This window comes from Perognathus longimembris, chromosome 3 (assembly GCF_023159225.1).
Source record: "Perognathus longimembris pacificus isolate PPM17 chromosome 3, ASM2315922v1, whole genome shotgun sequence".
Lineage (NCBI taxonomy): Eukaryota > Metazoa > Chordata > Mammalia > Rodentia > Heteromyidae > Perognathus > Perognathus longimembris.
In genome coordinates, this window is record NC_063163.1 from 86,916,597 (window position 1) to 86,938,334 (window position 21,738).

The 21,738-nt window shown below is 54.3% G+C and overlaps 2 protein-coding genes across 2 annotated transcripts; both read left to right on the forward strand.

Annotated features, from left to right (window-relative positions):
• Window positions 1–289: 289 nt before the first annotated feature.
• On the forward strand, window positions 290–18,446 carry Lrrc43 (leucine rich repeat containing 43). Its single transcript, XM_048340714.1, has 12 exons — window positions 290–421; window positions 1,181–1,450; window positions 11,822–11,932; window positions 12,815–12,954; window positions 13,608–13,846; window positions 14,277–14,506; window positions 14,881–15,242; window positions 16,482–16,623; window positions 16,777–16,896; window positions 16,995–17,180; window positions 17,374–17,413; window positions 18,260–18,446. Exons 1-12 carry the CDS (start codon window positions 290–292, stop codon window positions 18,385–18,387), a joined length of 2,100 nt encoding a protein of 699 aa, XP_048196671.1. The 3' UTR covers window positions 18,388–18,446.
• A 1,653-nt stretch (window positions 18,447–20,099) lies between these two features.
• B3gnt4 (UDP-GlcNAc:betaGal beta-1,3-N-acetylglucosaminyltransferase 4) lies at window positions 20,100–21,696 on the forward strand. Its single transcript, XM_048343013.1, has one exon. It carries the CDS (start codon window positions 20,493–20,495, stop codon window positions 21,555–21,557), a length of 1,065 nt encoding a protein of 354 aa, XP_048198970.1. The 5' UTR covers window positions 20,100–20,492; the 3' UTR covers window positions 21,558–21,696.
• The last annotated feature ends 42 nt before the right edge of the window (window positions 21,697–21,738 follow it).

A 21,738-nucleotide genomic window follows, 5' to 3' on the forward strand; every position in this document is an offset into this window, starting at 1 on the left:
AGTGGATGATCGCTTGCCCATACATCAGGGCTGGAGGGGAGACCCGTGGGCTTGGGCGCTGACGGGGCCCGGGTGGGGAGAAGGCGCGCGCCCCCAGCTCCCGCGCGCGCGCCCAGCCTGGCGCGTCCCGCGGTTGCCTAGCAGCAGGGGTGGCGAGCGCGCGCGTCCCGCGGTTGCCTAGCAGCAGGGGTGGCGAGCGCGCGCGCGTCCCGCGGTTGCCTAGCAGCGGGGGTGGCGAGCGCGCGCGCGTCCCGCGGTTGCCCAGCAGCGGGCGCTGAGGCCCGCAGGCATGGCGTCCTCCAACTCTTCCATCCTCAGCTGGAGAGGCGGCGAGGGCGCGCCGGGGACCGTGAGCGCGGCCGTGCGCGAGCACCTGCGGCAGCTGTGTCTGAGCGAGTTCCCGTGTGGCACGGGCAGCTGGGTGCGGGCGCCCGGGGGCCTGCGGGAGACAGGGGTCCGGGCCTGGCCGGAGGGAAAAAGCTGGGAAGGGGGACAGGGCCTGCCCCAGACTCAGGGGATGCTTGGGGGAGCCTGCCTAGAAGCCCGGTGGTCTTTTGGGGAGCATCCTGGGAACCAAGGGGTGACCAGCCAGACCTAGGAGTTGGCTGTGAGACCCGGGAGGAGGTGCAAGACTGCATTTGGGGAGCCGCTGTCCATTTGGGGTTGGGGGTAGGCCAATGGGCCTGGGTTCCAAGGGCGTCGACCTAGCGCAGGGCCCTGGCACTACCTCAGTCTGAGCCCATAGAGCTGGCCTGGATCAGGGCCTCTTGCTTAGCCTAGAGACTCTTGCACCCCAGACTTCTCACACCAGGCTGCTTTGGGGTGAAGGTCTTTGGTGTAGCAGTTTCTCAGCTGTACTTTGGGAACATGGCACAAGGATTCCAGCTTCGAGGGGGACAGTGCAGAATCTTCCCAGGACTTGGGCAGGCCCCCCCTTCTCCCGTCCTCTCCATCCTCCCTGCCTTTTGTCCTCTGATCTGTGTCTCTCAAGTCTAGACCCTTCCCTTATTTGTCCCTATCTCCATGCCTAATCTCCAATCCCAGTTGTGAGGATCATTGTGGAGATTTTGCAATTCCTTTCCCTGCTTTTCCAGTGGACAGTGTGTTTAACTTTGAATGGTTTTGAATCTTTAAGATGGACACATCAGACCTAGAGAAATTCTCCACTTCCAACTTGCAGAATAAGTCTCGCTTTCTTCCTAAAACCTGGCATACCTGGAGGGAGCTGGTCCCCACGGAGGAGGAGGCAGTGAGCCCAGAGGAGGAGACCGTGGAGACCTTGCTGGGCCTGGTGCGCAGCCCACAATCACCATGGGCCCACGGGGCTCAGCTGGGGTACTCCTCGGTGGAGGACCGCTTCCTGAGAGAGATGGCTATCCACAGCCCGCTGAAGCTCAAAGACACCTTCTTCTACTCCTACTTCCGGTCCCTGAGGGTGGTGGACAAGCAGGTGCGTGCTGGTGTAGTCCTGCTGGGCTGCAGAGCGGCTGTGGAGGCTGAGCCTGGCTCTCTCCTGCCTTCTGTCTCACTGGGCTTAGCAGCTTGTTTGGCAGGCAGGACCACCTCCCAGCCATCTTCCTCATGCCCTTTCCTTCTATGCCTTTCCTTCTTCTTCTTCTTTTTTTTTTTTTAAACAGCAAAGAGGCATTTATTGTGAGCTAGCTCAGGCCTCCGCACACACAGCAGCAATGGTGACACTCAGAGGCCCCAAGTCAAAGTCTAGTAGTCTTTTTTTTTTTTTTTTTTTGGCCAGTCCTGGGCCTTGGACTCAGGGCCTGAGCACTGTCCCTGGCTTCTTTTTGCTCAAGGCTAGCACTCTGCCACGTGAGCCACAGCGCCGCTTCTGGCCGTTTTCTGTATATGTGGTGCTGGGGAATCGAACCTAGGGCCTCGTGTATCCGAGGCAGGCACTCTTGCCACTAGGCTATATCCCCAGCCCTCTAGTAGTCTTTTTATATCATGAAACAAACAACTCTTAAGTAATCTGGGGAAACTTCTCACAGTCAGGCATATGTTTGATTAATGAATAGCAATTACATCACACTAAGCAAGCAGAGGGAAATAGGCTAAGCTTCTCTATAGTTAACTTTGTTAGCAGAGGGCTAAAGTTAAACATTATTAGCAGAGGGCTACAGTTAAACTTTGTTAGCAGAGGGCTAAACCGCATTCCTTCCTCTTGTCCCTTGTCTGTCTCAATCTTTGCTTATATTTAACACAGACATTCAGCAGTTTTTCTCAAAAAATGTTAGTGCAGGCTTTCTGTGTAACTTCCTGATTTAGGGGAGGGCAAGCTTAGATTTTTAAGATGGAGTCACTGAGGTCTTTTGTGTCTCTTCATTCCCCCATTTCTTTTATGAACCTTGGAAACCAATCATGGGTTCCTCTGAGTTAGTTTCTAAGATTTTTTTTACCTCACCATAGCATGCAGGTTGGTACTGGGCTCGTAACACCATTAATTCAACAGCATTAACTCTATCTTTTACAAAGGCAATAAGTTTGTTAATTATACAGGGTCCAATAGTAAGCACAAGCAAAAGTATTATTAGGGGCCCCATGAGGGTAGAAATTAAGGTAGCCAAGGGAAGTTGTGCACCCTTTTCCTTAGCCTATACATGAGCAAATCCAGGCTTCACATACTTTGCAAAACCATCTCAGCGAGGGAATCAAGCAGTTAAAGATATTTACATGAAATCTTTCTGGTTTACATTTAGATGACATCACACAAGTCCCCTACTCCTGCAGATACAGGTACAGATAAACATAGTTTCACACCGAAGCCCCAATTCTGATCCTATTTATATTATAGCCAATTTGATTACATACCAACTTTACTCATAAGCTCTAATTTTAAGACATACTGATACCGTTTGCTACATACTCAAACTTTCTAGGGAATGTCTTCCCTTTTCTTTTTTTTTTTTTGGCCAGTCCTGGGCCTTGGACTCAGGGCCTGAGCACTGTCCCTGGCTTCTTCCTGCTCAAGGCTAGCACTCTGCCACTTGAGCCGCAGCGCCGCTTCTGGCCGTTTTCTGTATATGTGGTGCTGGGGAATCGAACCTAGGGCCTCGTGTATCCGAGGCAGGCACTCTTGCCACTAGGCTATATCCCCAGCCCCTTCCCTTTTCTAATCTAAAGGGAATCACTTGTCTTCCCCAATTCTCTTTCTAAAGTCTTTCCTTATCCCCATTCATGTCCTCTTCTACTTACTCAGACCATCAGTGACTTACTTGAACATTCTGTGACAATTGACAATTCTTACTTTTCAAATCCCTTTCTTATCCAGAGGAAACCATTTTGTTTCCTCTATCCCTTTCTCCAAGGCTTTCTATACTAACTTTCCTCTTTACATTTCCTGGGGCTTCTTTGTTGCTAGAGTTTTAAACTATTTACATTTTCTTTTCCTCTGGTTTGTAGAATCCGGTTTATCTCAACTACATCAAGGCAATTTACTGTGACTTCACCCACAGGCTGCTGGGGAAAACAAAGATAGGGTCAGTCCGATGGGACTGCTGCTCCTAAGAAACCAGACCAGAGCCAACTATCATGAGTTACTATTTTAGAGTGGATTTCTCCAGTTTCCAGTGCCTCTAAGTGCCTAAGGTTGGCCTGTGGCATCTGTAAGATCCACCCCCAGGAGGGCTCCATGAAGATGCCCCCAGCAGTTTAAATCTCTGTCCAGTTACCTTGGTAACTGGCACACCTGATGGCATTTACCTCCCTCCTTATTCTGTGTTCACACCCTAATCCATCTGGACACACTGTCAAGACAGCTTTAGGCAATGTCCTTTGGCCATAATTTTCCCAGGGCAATAACTTTCAGTAATCAAATATTTCCAATAAGGCTAGGATTATTATGTTAAAATGACTCTGGTTCCTTGATCTTGAAGGGAGAGCTGATGGGCGGAGATCATCCATCTTGTGTAACTTCTTCAGGCTGACTCAGGGGCGTTGACCTTACTGTTAGGTTTTTTAAAGTAGGTAGCCGGTAAAGGAGAACACCACACGGTATTCAGGCAGGAGAGAACGTTTATTACCAAACTGCTAGCCTGTGGCCGAGGTGATCCATGGCCGGAGAGAAGGGAGAGAGAGAAGGACCCCCACCCAGCCCTGCCTTATATCTAGGGCAGGGGCAAGGGGTGTAGACAGGTGGATTAGGATGTGACCTCAGGGAAAGGGGAGGTAAATGCCTCCAGGTCTGCAGGTTATCCAGGTAACTGGGTGGAGACCTAATGAGGTGGGGAATCTTCGTGTAGTCCTCAGGGAGAGGGCCTTACACTTACCTAGCCAGAAACCTATCAATCCTTAGCCTACTTTACCAAGGACTAGATGTTACTGGGAACTTTACTCCAAACTGGAGTAAATAGCTAACCTTTTAATAACTGCACAGACCTCTTTCTGGGATATGACACGGTAGTGTTTTAGCACTCTGGTTTGTAAAAGCAATTTCCTCCCTGGATGGTGAAACTGATGATGTAACAATGCCTAAACTACCTTTGCAGGCCTTAGATCTCAATAAGGACAAGATCTCAGATCCACAAATTTCCTGAACAGATGTATCAGCTTAAAATTCTCACTGCCTGTCAGGGCTTTGAGTAGATGCAGGGGGTTGGGATTTTTAAACTATCCCCCATTTAACAAACTTAGCTTTACTACCCACTATCACAGATGACTGGCAAGTTCCTGTCCAGTTACAAAGTAGATAGACATGGGCAATAAAAGGCATGCTTACAAATTATTCTTCTAGGACCTCCCAGCTCTTACCTCTGATTAACTTTTGAAAGGCCAAACAGGAGTGACTCTAGGATCTAACACCATCTCTGCCATCTAAGCAATGGCTTACTGACTCTGGATGCTCCATCACTTTTGTCTCAGGAATGACTTTTCCATGCTGGTATAAATGCACCTTTGGCATTTCTCTTGGTCTGTCACTGGACTTGGACTCAGGGCCTGAGTGCTGTCCCTCAGCTTTCCAGCTTCAAAGCGACTCACGACTCTGTTCCCAGCACTTCTGCTGGCCAACTAGAGACGAAGACTCTCACAGGGACCTTTCTTTGCCCAGACTGGCTTCGAACCGCAGATTTCAGATCAATGAGTCTTACAAGAGGCCACTTTACTCCAATTAAAAGCAACCTGGTGGTCCACACAGAAGTAGTTTTTAAGCATGCTCTTACCTGGAACTTATTAAGGGCCAGTGCAACATCTTGACAAACTTGGAGGAAAGGTGTTGCAAAGGTTTTATTCATATCAATACACTTATGGCTGTTTGTTCAAGCCAGGCCAATACCACAGTGGGCCACAATCAGTTCCAGCCTAACTCTGATCCAGCTGGACCTACTGAGCCCGGGTTTTCACTCTTTTCTCACATCTCACCTGAGCTTTCAACCATGCTCAATCACAAGATGGACCTGGGAGGCTTTGATGACCTAGGATCCTCTGCTCCACCTCAGATATTTGCTGGACCTCAGGAGCCGACTCACAGTTTGCTTACATTTCCCAATACAGATTCTGCTGGACAGCTACTTCCTGGATCAGATCAGTTTCCTGCTTCTCATCAAGATCTGCCAGACAAGTTGAATCTGCAGCACAGACTCCCAGAGACGGTGCCAGTGCAAGGTGAGGATCATAACCAGGCCTGACCTCTGCCTCTCAAAAGTGCCTCTGCCACTCAAAAGTAACAGACAGAGTACAGCTCTCTAGCTGAGGCTTTAGACCACCATCATTTGAAATACTTTTTCCACCTCTGTGTACTCAACTAATTCAGAAGTTAAACCAGTGGTTGTTTCACCCCAGAACCTGAGAAAGGGTCTAGTTTGGTCTTGGCTACATCGGCTAAGACAGCAAGTATATGAAGTGCATGAGCTGGGAAGTGAAAACCAATTTGCAGAATCTCAGCTAGACCCAAGTATAAATATGGCTTCTATTGATAGTGTACCTGAGAAAGCCCAAGAGAATGCAGATGAACCTCCAGAACCCCTTGAGGAAGGTGAATCTTCCGAGTTCCAGCTGCAGACCCATACTCAGAACCCTGGGATTCCTGAGAAGCTCCAGTCCCCTGGAGCTCCGGAAGAAACCCCAGCACAACAGCTTGATAGTGAGGAGGCTGTGTCATCTGTGCAAGAAGATGGAAGTGTTCCATTTCCAAGCAGCAATAAAACTCACCATTCAAGGGGCTGGGGATATGGCCTAGTGGCAAGAGTGCTTGCCTCGTATACATGAAGTTCGATTCCCCAGCACCACCTATATAGAAAATGGCCAGAAGTGGCGCTGTGGCTCAAGTGGCAGAGTGCTAGCCTTGAGCAAAAAGAAGCCAGGACAGTGCTTAGGCCCAGGACTGGCAAAAAAAAAAAATAATAATAATAAATAATAATAAAAACAACTCAGCATTCAAAATCGCCAAATGTCACAGTTCATCATGCAAATGTGCAGATTACCTTCACCACTCCCAGTCACCAACAGACCCCAGCCCAGCCTCTAGGGAGCCTTCAGGAGGGAGAACTGTCATCTACCCAACAAGAGGCTTCCAATGGATGTAGAACTTTCTTCAGCGCAGGTTCTGAGTCCAGTTCAGCTTCCAGTGCCTCCTTCTGAGCCGGAGACCCTAGCTCCAGTGCATTATGAGATGACAGTTCCCACACCAAATCAAGATCTGACTCAGAGTCCAGTATTGCCCACTGTCACAGCTCAACCTATTGACGTGGAACTCACAATTACTCCAGAACTCTCTACTACAGCTAAACATTCTAAGGTCACAAAAAAGCGCCCCCCCACCACAGTTCAACCTGTGGACATCCAACTGACTGCAGGCTATTGTTGAAGATGAACTTCCTCCAACAGTAGATGAGGCCCCAAGTCAGCCTACAAAGCCCCCTACCGAGATGCTTTCACAATCTGCAGAGTATCAGGGGCTGACAGTTCTAATAAGAGGTCAAAATGAAACTCAGCATTCAACGTTGCCCACTGTGACATTTCAGCAATTTGACCAGGAAGTTACAGTAACTCCAGAATCCAACATAGACTATGAACAATCACAATCTTCATCTCTGAAGATGACAACTCCTCCAAAACACCCTGAGGTATACCCAGATAAGAATCAGTCTCAGAATCCAGATCTGATTGAAGTCACAGTTCAACCTTTTTTTTTTTTTTTTTTTTGCCAGTCCTGGGGCTTGGACTCAGGGCCTGAGCACTGTCCCTGGCTTCTTTTTGCTCAAGGCTAGCACTCTGCCACTTGGGCCACAGCGCCACTTCTGGCCATTTTCTGTATATGTGGTGCTGGGGAATCGAACCCGGGGCCTCATGTATACAAGTCAAGCACTCTTGCCACTAGGCCATATCCCCAGCCCCAGTTCAACCTTTTGATATGGCAATTACCCTAACTCCAGAATCCAACATAGAGTTATCAACAATCTTCATCTCTGAAGAAGACAACTCCTCCAAAACACCCTAAGGTAACCCTTTTACACCCAGATAAGATTCAGTCTCAGCATCCAGATCTGACTGAAGTCACAGTTCAACCTTTTGATGTGGAAATTACCCTAACTCCAGAATCCAATATGGAGGTTGGACTTTCTCCAAGCAGACAGGAGACCTTAAATAACCTTTCAACACCACCCAATGATTTCAGATCCCAAGCCCCATTATCCATCATAGGTCCAACTCCAACCTGGACTCCAGTGACACACAAGGTCACCTTTGAAGCAGTGGGCCTGCTGCTTTCCTCAACTTCACAACCCACCTGAGGCTGAATATTCTCCATCCCCTAAGAAGACTCCTCCTCATGTGACATTTCCCCTTCAAGTTCAGCATGGAAACCGAACTCCACAACCTACTACAAAGAGTAAAATGTGTTCTACTATGCAGATCCCAACTGAGTCTCTGAAGGAGAGCCCAACTCAGGCTCCTCAGGAGACCTCAGCACAGCCCCTGCCAGAGATTCCAACACAGCCCCTGAAAGAGACCCCAATTCAGACTCAGCCTGAGACTCCACCACATCCTCTGCTGGAGACCCCAACTCTTCATCTGCATGAGACTTCAACTCAGCCTCTTCAGGAGACCCCAAATCAATATTTGCTGGAGACTTGAACTCAGCCTCCGCAGGAGACCTCAACTCAGCATCTTCATGAGACCTCAGGTCAACATCTCCTGGAGACTCCAACTCGGCACCTGCAGAAGACACCAACTCAGCATCTGCACGAGATCCCAACCCAGACTATTCACGAGACTCCTACTCAACATCTGCAGGGGACTCCAACTCAGCATCTGCAGCAGATCCCAACTCAACATCTGCAGGAGACCCCAACTCAACATCTGCAAAAGACCCCAACTCAGCCTCTGCAGAAGACCCCAACTCAACATCTGCAAAAGACCCCAATTCAGCATCTGCAGGAGACCCCAACTCAACATCTGCAAAAGACCCCAACTCAGCATATGCAGGAGACTCCAACTCAGCATCTGCAAAAGACCCCAACTCAGCCTCTACAAGAGACCTCAACTCAGCATCTGCAAATTGGAGAGGGTTACATAAAAAATTCCCTTTGGTCCCTATAAAGGACTTAAAAAAAGATCATAAGGACATGCAAATCATGTATGCCATTTCTGCAGGTCCTGCCTCTGCAATCTCCTGGAGTTAACACCAGAGGCCTTAAACCTAATGTTGTCTGGCAAGCTGATGTAACCCACTATGCTCCCATTGGAAAATTAAAAAATATATTTATGGGGCTGGGGATATGGCCTAGTGGCAAGAGTGCTTGCCTCGTATACATGAGGCCCTGGGTTCGATTCCCAGCACCACATATACAGAAAATGGCCAGAAGTGGCACTGTGGCTCAAGTGGCAGGGTGCTATCCTTGAGCAAAAGAGAAGCCAGGGACAGTGCTCAGGCCCTGAGTCCAAGCCCCAGGACTGGCCAAAAAAAATATGTATATATATATATATATATATATATATATATATATATATATATATATATACATATATACATATTTATGTCCATAGACACCCACTCACATGCTTGTTGGGCAACTGCTCATTCAGGTGAAAGGGCCCAATATGCTGAAAACCATTTCCTACAATGTTTTGCCCCAGTGATAGAGCACTTGCCATGCACAAGGCCCCGAGTTCATTCCCCAGCCCCCCAACAAAAAGAAAAGAAAGGAAGAAAGGAAAGGAAGGAAAAGCAACGCAGTGTTCTGGACCAAGAGCAGAGACCATGTCTTTACCCTGTACTGGCCCCACTCCAGGGAGCTGGGAGCAAAGCGGGCTCAGCAAACATGTCTTGAATGAACAGATAATGTCATGGATCATCCAGCCTATGTAATGAACAGTAATTATCTTTCATAACACCAACCTTAGGAAGTTGGGAGCCAGGAATCCATGGCTCACACCTGTAATCCTAGCTACTCAGGAGGCTGAAATCTGAGGATCACAATTGGAAGCCAGCCATTTTATGGAATTGTCCTGTTTCCAGCCACCCCAGGGCACCAGCGTTCTGACCTCTCTCCAGCCCAGGCCCCAGGCTGCATTTGACCTCAGCACAGGGGCTGCACCTCCTGTCCTGCCCTTTGCAGGCTGCAAGGCTCTGCTTTCCAGTTTCTTTCTGCATCCTTTGGAAAGGGCCCTGTCACCTCTTCCAGGGGAAAGAGATGTGGTCAAAAGATCAGAGGTCCCGGGCCCTGTGCCGCGAGGGGCTGAGGAGCGGCTGACGGTTAGGCCCAGGGGAGCCTCGGGGCGATCTTGGGGATAAGGTGAGGACCAAGAAGGTGTTCTTCAGGCTCCGGAGAACCCAACCAGGGGAGGAGGAGACCTGGGCCGCGTTTTGCCCACGGAGCCGCAGCTGCGCCAGGGCCCTTGGTGAGGCGGGCGGAGAATGGTTGGGCCTTGGCTCCAACCTCCGGCTGAGGGGAAGGCGTGGCAGCCCCCAGTCGCACAGCTGGTGCTGAGATCCAGCGAGATAAAAAGTCGGGAGGGGGGCAGACGTGGGGAACGAGCGAGGGAACACTTCACCCCAGCTCCGCGGGCCTGGGCCCGGTGGGGACCCCAGGACGCAGAGCCTCAGTCGCGGGCAGGGGTCGCGGGGTCCCGCCCCCCGGGGGAGGACGGCGGTTGGCCCCGCCCCGCGTCGGCTCCGGGCTTCCTCACTGGCTCCACCTTCGAGAGGCGGGGCCCAAGTGCGGTGCCGACGTGATGGCGTCAGGCGCCGCAGTGCGGCTTCCAGTTGGTGTCCCGGAATCCTTGGGGGTTCCCGGTCCCGCAGGAGGGTGCTGCGGCGGCAGGGCGCGTCGGGCTCCCGCACCCCTCACCCTTCGGTGAGTTATGAGGCACAAAGGGCCGCGGGGGCAGAGCCCAGACGGCAAGAGGCAGGAGCTAAGCCGCTAAGGTAACCGGCGCGCTCCGGCCGCCCTGCACCGCTGGCCTCCGGGCCCCTGGCCTGACTCCGTCTCGGCCGCGGTCTCCCCAGCACCCCGCCTGGCGGGACACCTGTTCCCCCCGCTCCCGTAAGCTAGCGCCTGTTGTGCAAACCAATCCCCAAGTTTGGTCACCGGGGGCGGATCAGACGCGAGCTTCCGGCGGCACTTTCTACAGGTGTTTTCCAGCGGAGCCGAACGTCGGGGGGGGGGGGGGCGGGGGGGGAGCAGGGGAACAGGGCGAGGCGGGCGGACCAGGGCGCAGCCCTTCCCTCCCTCCCGGGAAGCCCAGGGGTCTCGGCCCTCACGCGCCTCCTCCTCGCGTCAAGGGGCGGGCGCCTCCAAGGCGCCGGTGGGGCTAGGTGGGTTCCCACGGCGCCTCACCTGGAACCCCGGGCCCTAGGCCGCGGCGTCCCTCGGCGCCCGCCACCGGCTCCTGCCTTTCCTTCTTCATCTGCATTTTTTTGCAGATGATTCCTGTCACACCCTGGGACTTGAACTCAGGGTCTGGGTGCTATCCTTGAGTTTTTTGCTCAAGGCTTATTCCGTACCACTTGAGCCATACTTCCAGGTTTTTGGTGGTTCATTGGAGAGAAGAATTTCACACTTCCCTGCCCAGACTCCCTTTGAGTCATGAAACTCAAATCTCAGCCTCCTGAGTATCTAGGATTATAGGTGTGTGTGAGCCACCAGCACCTGGTCCACACTGATTTTTTTTTTTTCTTTTCACGTTTAACTGTGGGGACAGGAGCTGGGGAAGTTTCACATCTCACTAACTTTGTTTTCTAATGTTATTAAAAGGCCTTCTTTGCTAGATCCAACATAACAGGACCCAAAAGTTGCTTGGAAACTTGGCCTTAGCCTTCCAGATCTTTGCTTCCCCCCTCCCCCCAGAGAACCCAGGAAATACACAGTACTGGCTAGGGACTGTCCTAGTAACACTGAAAATCTGTGTTCCAGGAAGCCCCTGGGGAAGCTGCAGGGCTTCCTTTAGGTAGGGAAGGCCCGGTGGGGAAGGTCCCTGATGTCCTGTAGGCCACAGGGAATGGTGGCTTCTGCTTCCCTTATGCCAGGGTGACTCCTGCAAGCCTTCCCTGATCAGGCTAGCCAGATGGTAGAGCCTAGGATTCACTGTGGCTCTGAGGTATACAGCAAAGAAGACCAGATACCTGCTCTCCCAAGAATCTCACAGTCTGAGGGACATGGAACATGGGCCTTGAAGTGCCCCACAGAGGAGGGGCGGGTCTGGGGGAGACCTTTGACTCTGCAGAACTGCAGTGTGGGGAAGGCCTGGGGTGTGGGGGCTGGTAGGACTGGGGCTGGGAATGACTCTGCTGCTGTTTTCCTAATGTAGACTCCATGTTTGCTCTACCGCCACCTGGTCTGCTAGAGCCTCAGCCTCCTTTCCTTTCTTCCAGATAAGCCTGGTGGATAAAGACCTCCTGAAGTTTCTAAAGCTTGAGGAGCTGATATTGAGTGCCAATGAAATCAATGAAGTCGATGCCTCGAATCTGCCCCCGACACTCAAGGTACAGAGCTTCAGTTCCAGGGGGGCTTCAAGCAAGGAACCCAGAAAGCCTGCTCCTAGACTGGTTTGGTCAGGGTGGCCATGTGCTAAAGAAGGCCTAGCCCTAGGCCATGTTCCCCCAAAAGTTGAAAGGACTAGAGATTTGGCTTAAATGGTAAAGTGCATAGCAAGCATGAGGCCCTGAGTTCAAACTCCAGGTATACACACACACACACAAAGTTAAACATAAATATATGCTGAAGCCAGGTACTGGTGGCTCACGTCTATAATCCTAGCTACTCAGGAGGCTGAGATCTAAGCATCCCAGTTTGAAGTCAGCTGGGGCAGGAAAGTCTATGAGAACTCTAATCTCCAATAAACTATTCAGAAAAAACCAGAAGTGTTACTGTGGCTCAAGTGTTAGAGCGCCAGCTAGCCTTGAGCAAAAGAAGCCTAAGGACAGCCCCCAGATCTTGAGTTCAAGCCTCAGGATCAGCAAAGAAAAAAAAAAAAAGATGAAAAAGATAGGTCAGGATTTATCATGAATCTTCAGCTCACCCTATCCAAAAGACCCAGACTTTGAGTTAAACCCTGAGAATGGCTAACCCTCTGGCAGAAAACTGGTGAGACTCTTATCTTTGATTAAGTAGCAAAAAGCCAGAAGTGGAGCTTTGGTTCGAATGGTAGGGTGCTAGCCTTCAGCACAAAAGCTCAGGGACAGCCCCAGACCCTGAGTTCAAGCCTCAGAAATGGCAGGTAAATCAATGAATGAATGAATAAATAAATAAATAAAATAAAGAGTGCATGCAGCAGACAGCCCCTTTCTGAGTTTCCCAGGGCAGAGCAGGAGGCGGAGGCTGGGGAGCCTGGGCCTCGCCAGCATAGCCCCCTCTGTGGCCTCCAGGTACTGGAGCTCTATGGCAACTCCATCAGCAGCATGGCATGCCTGTGCACGCACCCCCCACCCAGACTGCAGCACCTGGGGCTCGGCCACAACAAGCTCCTGGGCCCCATGGAAAGTCTCTTCGTCACCTCTAAACACTGGTATGTGGGGGCCAGGAGGAGGGGAGGGAAGGATTAGCCATAGATGACTCTACCCTGGAGGCCCTGACTTCCTAGATTGGGTTCTCAGTCAATCAGAAACCCTGCTGGAGTCGGATGAGGGCCAGCCGGGCACAGGGCAGAGCTGGGCAGCAGAGCTTCTCCACAGGCTTCATTGACATTGCAGCCAGTTGCTCATTGTTGGGATGTGTCCTATGCTGTGCCCGAGCTCCAGTACCACCTCTTCCCTCCACCCACTTGATGCCTGGAGTTGTTCCATGCCCGTCTGGTGACAATCAGAATGTCCCCGGAGGGTGCCTGAGGCCCCCAGGGAGTGCTCTCTCCTGCGGTCCGGCCTGCTCTTCTTCACCCTAGCCCAGGAAGTGAGCCATGGGGCGTGCAGCTGTGTGCGGCTATGACCAGGAGGACAATGAAGAGCACCTCCAGCCTGGCACCCCTGGGCCCCAAAGCCACTTGTGCCCCTCCACCCTGAGGAGGCACAACAGGAAACTGGGCTTTTCACTGAGAGGAAGAGCTCTGTGTGAATGGAGTCAGGCAGTGCAAGCCTCAGGCCACGAGCCTGAAGTGCCAGGCCTCTTATCATCCAGGCTTTGGGGCGCTGGCCCCGGCTCACCGTGGCGTGGTCTCCCTTTCAGGCCCAACCTCATCTCCCTGGACCTGGGCTTCAACGACCTGACAGACCTGCAAAGCATGGTGGCCAGCCTCTCCACCCTCCGGAACCTGCGGCTGCTGGTACTGCAGGGAAACCCTCTGGCCCTGGTGCCCTACTACCGCGGCCTCACCGTGGACAGCCTGGCCCGCCTCTGTGTGCTGGATGACATCATCGTGTCCCCCAACGAGAAGCACCAGTTCCGGGGGCTCAGCCGCAGTGCTGGTGGGTCCAGCAGGGGTGGGTGGAGGGCAGGGGTGTCACCCACAGCCCGGCCTCCAAGTGCAGTTGCCCAGCACACCAGACTCCCAACCTGATCTTGACATTGGTCTGGTGTAGCAAGCCAGGTCTGGGACAGGGTTTTCTCCAGATGACCTCTGGCCCCCCTCGTTGTTTCAGTCACGTCCAGGGAAGCCTGAGATCGCCCCCTTGTGGCCCATGAGCCAGGTATGGCAGGGCCTTCGGCCCCCAGGAGCCATCAAGAGCCTGCCACAAGTGTGGTCTGTGACCTTGGGTGACAGATCAGGACAAGGCGTTCTGACTTCCCGTTGAACTTGATCCGATGGGGGATGGTCCCTCCCCTGCCCCCACTCCCTAGGCTGTCTGTCTGTCTGTCTGTCCTGGTCCCTCACTCCTGCCATCTGTCCCCTGGCAGATCTCTTGGCACGTGAAGCACAGTTTGTGGTGACCATTGGGAGTGTCAGGGGTGTGGTGGACTCCTCCATCTTAGACCCTGAGCCGGGCCCCGAGGGCCCGTTCATCACCTACAACTACTATGTGACTTACGACTTTGTGGAGGACGAGGAGGGCGAGGAGAAAGCGTATGACGGGGTGCTGGCCCAGGTGTGGCCCGGCTACCCCAGGAGCGGGCTGGGCCTGGGCTGTGTGCGGTCAAGCCAGGATGGTGTCCCTGCATCACAGTGGACAGGGGGCTTGGCGCCCAGGTACCATTCCACCATGACACCCCCACCTCTCTGCACCCCGTGGTCTAAGACTCAGGGACACTGGGGGATGGGGACAAATAGCCAGCGCCTTCCCAATCACATGGAAGCTGGCCTTGTGTGTACCAGTAACCTGGACTCTCAGGAGAAATGAGGCTTGACTTTGTTTCACTCTCCACTGTACACTAGGGGGAGCATGCTTGCTTAGTGTTAGCCAAGGGTCTATCCCGCCACAAAAGAAAAAGGCAAAAGGCATCCGTGGAGGGGACGAGGGGACCAGGGACGGCCTGACCTGCAGCGCATGGTCTTTTCTGACAGATCGTCAAGCCCTCTCCCAGCCCAGAGCCGCAGGAAGAAGAGAGCCTAGAGCAGTCCTCTGAAGAGGCCAGCAAGGAGGAGGAGATCCCCAGAAAGCCCATCAGGGAGGTAGAAAAGAAGGCCAGCAAGGAGGTCTCTAAGGTGGCCAGCAGGGAGGTCCCTGTGACAAGTACGCAGCCAGTGGATTTGATCCCTGATGAAGCGGCTGATGAATCCGTGGAGTCTGGGGCTACCGAGATGGTCCCGTCTGAATCTTCTGGCCTCACAGTCCACTCAGCCCCACTGCCACAGTCCACGGAATCTGCAGAAGAGCTGGCGAAGCTCCGGCCACGGATTGACCCCCGTCTCTGCCCCTCTCCAGGGTAGGCATGACCCCTGGCACCATCGTCCTCCTCTCTCTGCCTCCGGAGATTACCGGCCTGAGCCACCACACCTGTCCTCTGATTTACCATCTGTTTGCTCCTCTCTTTTCTGGGCCTGGGTGCTGTCCTGAGCTCTTCAGCCCAAGGATAGTGCTCTACCACTTGAGCCACAGTGCCACTTCTGGTTCTAGTGGTTAATTGGAGATGAGTCTCAGGGCTGGCTTTGAATCTGTCTTTTTTTTTTTTTTTTGACAGTCCTGGGATTGGACTCAGGGCCTGAGTACTGCCCCTGGCTTCTTTTTGCTCAAGGCTAGCACTCTACCCGTTGAGTCACACCTGGCTGTTTTCTATATATGTGGTGCTGAGGAATTGAACCCAGGGCTTCATGTATATGAGGCGAGCACTCTTGCCACTAGGCCATATTCCCAGACCCTAGGTATTTTCTTTCTTCTTCTTTTTTTTTTTGCCAGTCCTGGGCCTTGGACTCAGGGCCTGAGCACTGTCCCTGGCTTCTTTTTTGCTCAAAGCTAGCGTTCTGCAACTTGAGCCACAGTGCTACTTCTGGCCGTTTTCTGTATATGTGGTGTTGGGGAATCGAACCCAGGGCTTCATGTATACGAGGCAAGCACTCTTGCCACTAGGCCATATCCCCAGCCCTTAGGTATTTTCTTTTTACACTAATTAGGAAAAGGATGAATACATGCTTTTTGTCTTTGTTGATGTCATTACCTTTACAAGGGCTTTTTTTTGTACTGTAGCTTGAACTTGAGACCTGGGCACCAATCCCTTAACTTTCTCACTGAAACCTCATGCCCTATCACTCCAGGCTGTTTGCACCTATAAGCCGTGGTTCTACACTACGCAGCCCTTCGCTGTCCTTTGCCCAGAGTTTGGCCCTGAAAGTTCTCACTGCTGTGAGAACTTTCTTCAGTGACTTCTAGAGATCACTTCAAAATCCTCTCCAGGTTTCCCGATGATTCATCACAAGGATTTGCCTGCCTGGTCTGGCTTCAAAGCCAGGATTATAGCACAAGCTATTTATTTAATTATTCCTGCTACACTGCTTAAAACAAAACCAAAGACCCTTGGATGCATTTCTGGCTGGTTTCCATCGGTTGTGCAGAGCTGCACCCTGCCCCGCCCTGCCCTTGGCTTCGCCTTCTCTTTCCATCCCCTCCCGCTCTGCCAGCTCTGCCAGCCCACCTGGTGACAGTGCCCTGTCGGCCTCTGCCCTCCAAGGACAGTCCTGTTCAGCACGGTCCCCAAGCCCTGGGCTGACATCATCCCCTGCGGGTATGAGATGCAGCACACGCTTAGGGACCTGGTGCACGTCAAGGCCTTCCTGCTGGCGGGGACCACAGTGACCATCGTGGAGGAGAAGGTGGGTGCAGGCGCTGCCCCGGCCTCCCCACCATTGCCCTCCGCCATGGAAGCGGCCTCATCGCATGCCTTCCTGCAAAGGGAGAGGCACCCTGGCCAGGGCCTGGGGGGCTATCCCGCCGCCCCTGCTTACCTGGCTGTGTGCTCTGCCTAGATTCTCTCCTGGCCCCTGGTGTCGCCTGGGGACAGCCCCGTGCCTGCCAAGAAGGGCAAAGGGGAGGATGGCAAGAAAAAGGACAAAGACAAGAAAGGGAAAGTGGAGGAGGCCCCCCAGGTACTGGCATGGCGGCCCCGGGGCCTGTCCATGCAGGGGACAGGAGCCTGCTGTCAGTCCCTGGCCCGGCCCGGCCCTCCTTCCTGGCCTCTCCACAGGAGAAGGCCCCTAAGAAGAAGAAGGAGCAGCCCAAGGAGCTGCGGCAAGATCCACCCATCCTGAAGGTGCTGGGCCATGGCATGCTGGTGCTGGAGCCCCTGCTCATGGGCGAGCCGCTGGTGTCCACCGTGTGCAACTTCGGTGTGGTCCGCAGCCTGGAGATCGACAGGCTGATATTTGCCAGGGTACAGCAGGCTGGTCATGTTGCCTGCCTCTGCTGCAGTGCATGCTGGGCCACCCAGGGCCTTCCTTGGGTTGGGTGGAAAGGGGAGGGTGGGCCTTTGGGATGCACCCCCCTTCCCCTCTCTCCATCACTGGTCCCCTCACCATCCGCCCCCTCCTGGCAGTTAGCATCTCACCTGTGGTTCTCTCTTTCAGGATTCAAAGAAGACCAAGAAACCTAAAGCTGGTAATAAAGGTACGAGGCTGCAGTGTGGGCCCCGAGGCCCTGCCAAGGCTCAGCAAGCAGAGCTCTGAGACCTTGAGAACCGCCTCGGCACTGCTGTACCTTGACAGTGTTGCCATACAAACACAAATCTCTATGATTGCTTCTTCTGCTGCTTCTTTTTTTGTCAGTCATGGGGCCTGAACTCTGGGCCTGGGCGCTGTCCCTCAGTTCTTCAGCTCAAGGCTAACACTGTACCACTTTGAGCCACAGTACCACTTCCAGGTTTCTGGTGGTTTATCGGAGATAAGAGTCTCATGGACTCTCCTGCCCAGGCTGGCCTCCTGAGTAGATAGAATTACAGGTGTGAGCCACCAGCACCTGGCATGATTGATTGCTTCTTTTTAAAGAGAAAGTGATAGGAAAGGAAGTAGAGGGAAAGTGGGCTATCTGGAGGGTGAGAATGCCCTGGGTGATGGCTTAGTTCACTGATGTCCACTGATAAGCACTGTCCCTGGCTTCTCTTTGCTCAAGGCTAGCACTCTGCCACTTGAGCCACAGCACCACTTCTGGCCATTTTCTGTATATGTGGTGCTGGGGAATCAAACCCAGGGCTTCATGTATACGAGGCAAGCACTTTTGCCATTAGGCCATATCCCCAGACCCATTCACTCAGTTTCTTGGTCCCAATCTTTATCACTAAGAAGCTAATGTGTCTTGTAACGTGGAAGGACTACATCTTATTAAAGGATCGACATAGATGCAATTTGATTTTCTTATTTCGTGAACCCTGGAAGGGCTGACACTGATTAGTTTTGAGATGTGCGGTGAGCACCTGCAGTCCACGCATCTGCTTGTGTTTTGTTTTTGTTTTCTCAGAAAAGACCAAGGCAGCGGCCCCGAGCTACGAGGCCATGTACCGGCCGCAGCCCCTGACCGTGGAGGTGCAGATCCAGCTGAGCCAGTACCGCACGGCCGAGGAGGCGTTCCGCACCCTGGCGGACTAGGCGGGGCCAGTAAAGGCGTTCTGAGCACTCCGGCCTGGGCGCCTGCCTGCCCGCGCGGGGAGGGGCTGCGGCGCCGCGGCCTCGCCGGCCTCGGTTCAGGGGGAGGCGGAGCCGTCTGGGCTGGGGCACTGGGCAGGTGCCCTGGACGGCCGGCCGCAGTAGTTCACACGGGGTGCGGGCGGAGGCACCGGGGCCTAGCGGAAATTCACCCCGGGCGCAGGTCGGGCGTCCGCACAGAGCCACCAAGGGAGGCCCCGCCCCCACCAGACCACGCCCCTCACCGGGCCCGCCCACGACCCCTTCCCGAGCGGCTTGCGTCTGGACGCTGCACTGGCTGCTCTCCGGTGCGCGACCCGGACGTGCGCTCAGGTAGGTCCTCGGGGTCCGGATGGCAGGACTGGGCTACGGACCCCACTGCCGGGAGGATGGGCGCCACCCCTGTGCCGGAGCAGGTGCGTCTGCGTGTGTCCAGCCGCTTCCTGCGGTGGGGCCCGCGGGCCGCCGGGTGCCCCGCCTCGAGGGAGGGGAACAGTCTGGCCTGGCGCCCGCGGGGTCAGCCCGGCTTGGCGCCGCAGCCCCGAAAGCCCCTCGCACCTGTTAGAGCCGCTTAGAAAGACCATCAGGGGGCTGCTACCGCGCCGAGTCCCCGCGTTGCTCTGCGCCCCTCTTCGCGACTGCGCCCCAAGGCTCTGCGACCTCAGTTTCTCTGTGCCCCTCACTGCTCTGCACCCTGTCGTGTCTGCACGCCCCTCACTGCTCTGCATCCCCTCATGTCTGCACGCCCCTCATTGCTCTGCACCCCCTCGTGTCTGCACGCCCCTCATTGCTCAGTGCTGTGCTCTCGCTCCCGTGGCCCCGCTTCCCGTGGGCAGCGGGTGTCAGCGGCTCTCGGGGTAGGGGCGCGGAGGTGGGGTGGAGGAATGGCTCCCCCGCGGGCGGGGCTCGTCTGTCCCCGGGGCGCGGGCGCCTCTCGCTGGCAAGTCCCCGCCTCTCCCAAGCACAGTTGGAGAGCCCGCACACATGAGCGGTCTTCACTCCTGGCTCCACAGCCTCCACTGCGTCTCTGCTCCCAGCTCCCACTTGAAACCCCTGCGGAGCTCGTCCCCTGGCTTCACGCAGCTTTTGGAGGCTCACTGCCCTGGGGCGGCTTCTGGACCCCTGGGCGCTTTGCCAGGGAGAAGATGGTAGGGGCGGTAGGGGCAGTAGAGGTGGGCACGTTCAGATGAACTGGAGAAAGATCTGGAAGGTGTAGCAATGGAGACTTAGATTTTTTGGGAAAGGGGCAGCTGGAGGGACAAGTGATGAGCTGGGTGAAGCTGGCTCCTTGTGGCCCTGGTGGATGCATTTCCTCCACCTTTACACTGCTGGGAAACGGTGCAGTAAGCGGCAGAACCAGGGGGCCAGCCTGTGGCCCAGGGGCTGTGGGGCTTATGCCTTCCGGTGCTATGCAGGACTTTGCATTCCACTTTGGCTGACTTCACCAAGAAGCCACCAGAGCACAGGTGTGCATGTGTTTTCTCTAGAGGCCATGGACACCCTGCCCTGCAGTGCAACCTCCTCTCCCCTGAGGCTGGAACCCTATGCTCAGTGCCTGGGGCTGCATCATCAGACAGGCGCTGAGCCTGTCCGCACAGCTTTTCTGTGCAAAACCTTTTTGTGTGCTGATATTGGGGCTTGAACGCAGGGCCTTGAGATTGTTCCTTCCTGGGAGGCTGGTGCTCTGCCACTTGAGCCACAGCTCCACTTCCCTGTGCAGTATCTTGACTTTAGGTTTAAAGAGCGTTTAGTGTCTTCTGCTTGGAACGAATGTGAGTCAAAGCTCAACCAAGTGTGCATTTGCAGTGAAGCCCTCTAAAGCCCAAGCCCACCACATTTCCTGGGAGAGGCTGAGAGTGTTTATGGTGTTTTAAAATGTATGCAAGTTACCTAGGAGAAAACGTTGCCCCCGGCCAGTCCCTTGAAGATGGCAGAAGGCAGGCGAGTGGTAGAGCAGGTGTGCCTCGGGATTCTCTGGGGAGTGGCAGAGGGCACACCAAGGATAAAGCAGTCCTGAAAGCAAGCAGGGTCCTGGGCTCAGGTCTCTCACCTCACAGGGCGTCGCCGCGATGTGCCACAGGGGCTGGCTGCTGCTCCTCCTGGCTCTGCTGCTTAGCTGCTTGCTGCTCCTGAGGAAGGAGGCTGTGCCCACCGGGGGCTCTGAAGCCCCGCAGTCCTTCTGGGCTTCTCCGGGGCCCCACCACAGCCGCTGCCTACCCAACCACACGGCGGCCAGCACCTCCCTCACCCTGCCCAGCCGGCACCGCCTTTTCTTGACCTATCGCCATTGCAGAAACTTCTCCATTTTGCTGGAGCCTTCCCGCTGTGCCAAGGATACTTTCCTGCTTCTAGCCATCAAGTCACAGCCCAGTCATGTGGAGCAGCGTGCAGCCATCCGCGGCACGTGGGGCCGGGCAGGGAGCTGGGCCAGGGGCCGACAGCTGAAGCTTGTGTTCCTCCTAGGGGTGGTAGGGCCTGAACCCCTGGCCCAGCTGCTGACTTATGAGAGCCGGCTGTTCGATGACATCCTGCAGTGGGATTTTGCTGAAGACTTTTTCAACCTCACGCTCAAGGAGCTGCACCTGCACCGCTGGGTGGCGGCTGCCTGCACCCAGGCCCACTTCATACTGAAGGGAGATGACGATGTGTTTGTCCATGTCCCCAATGTGCTGGAGTTCCTAGATGGCCAGGACCCAGCCCAGGACCTCCTGGTAGGAGATGTCATCCACCAGGCCCTGCCCAACAGGAACACTCGAGTCAAATACTTCATCCCGCCCTCCATGTACAGGGCCCGCCACTACCCACCCTATGCCGGGGGCGGCGGCTACGTCATGTCCAGAGCCACAGTGAGGAAGCTCAACAGAGCCTCTGAGGAGGCTGAGCTCTTCCCTATCGATGACGTCTTCGTTGGGATGTGCCTGAGGAAGGTGGGGGTGAGCCCCATGCACCATGCTGGCTTCAAGACATTTGGAATCCGGCAGCCCCTGGACCCCCTGGACCCCTGCCTTTACAGGGGGCTCCTGCTGGTGCACCGCCTCCGCCCCCTGGAGATGTGGACCATGTGGGCAATGGTGACAGATGAGGGGCTGCAGTGTGCAGCAGCTCCCAGGCCTCAGCTCTTGGGGGTGGGCTGAAAATATGCAGAGTGGACTCAGTGCTGATCTACTAGGCAAAAAGAGAGAACCTGGAAGACTGATCCTCACAGGTGGATAGGAAATGCTCTTGTGAACCCTCCCCCACCTTGCTCGCTCTGATTAAAAACACTGAAATCTGGCAAACTTGTCCAGCAAATAGGGCTAGAAATCCATGGGAAAT

Bases quoted from the DNA above. Each gene is read 5' to 3' on its own strand.
- Lrrc43 (XM_048340714.1), top strand. From the start codon at position 290: ATGGCGTCCTCCAACTCTTCCATCCTCAGCTGGAGAGGCGGCGAGGGC. The intron at 14,507-14,880 runs GTGCGGTCAAGC...CTTTTCTGACAG, and splicing joins GCGGGCTGGGCCTGGGCTGT to ATCGTCAAGCCCTCTCCCAG. The intron at 15,243-16,481 runs GTAGGCATGACC...CTGCCCTCCAAG, and splicing joins CGTCTCTGCCCCTCTCCAGG to GACAGTCCTGTTCAGCACGG.
- B3gnt4 (XM_048343013.1), top strand. From the start codon at position 20,493: ATGTGCCACAGGGGCTGGCTGCTGCTCCTCCTGGCTCTGCTGCTTAGC.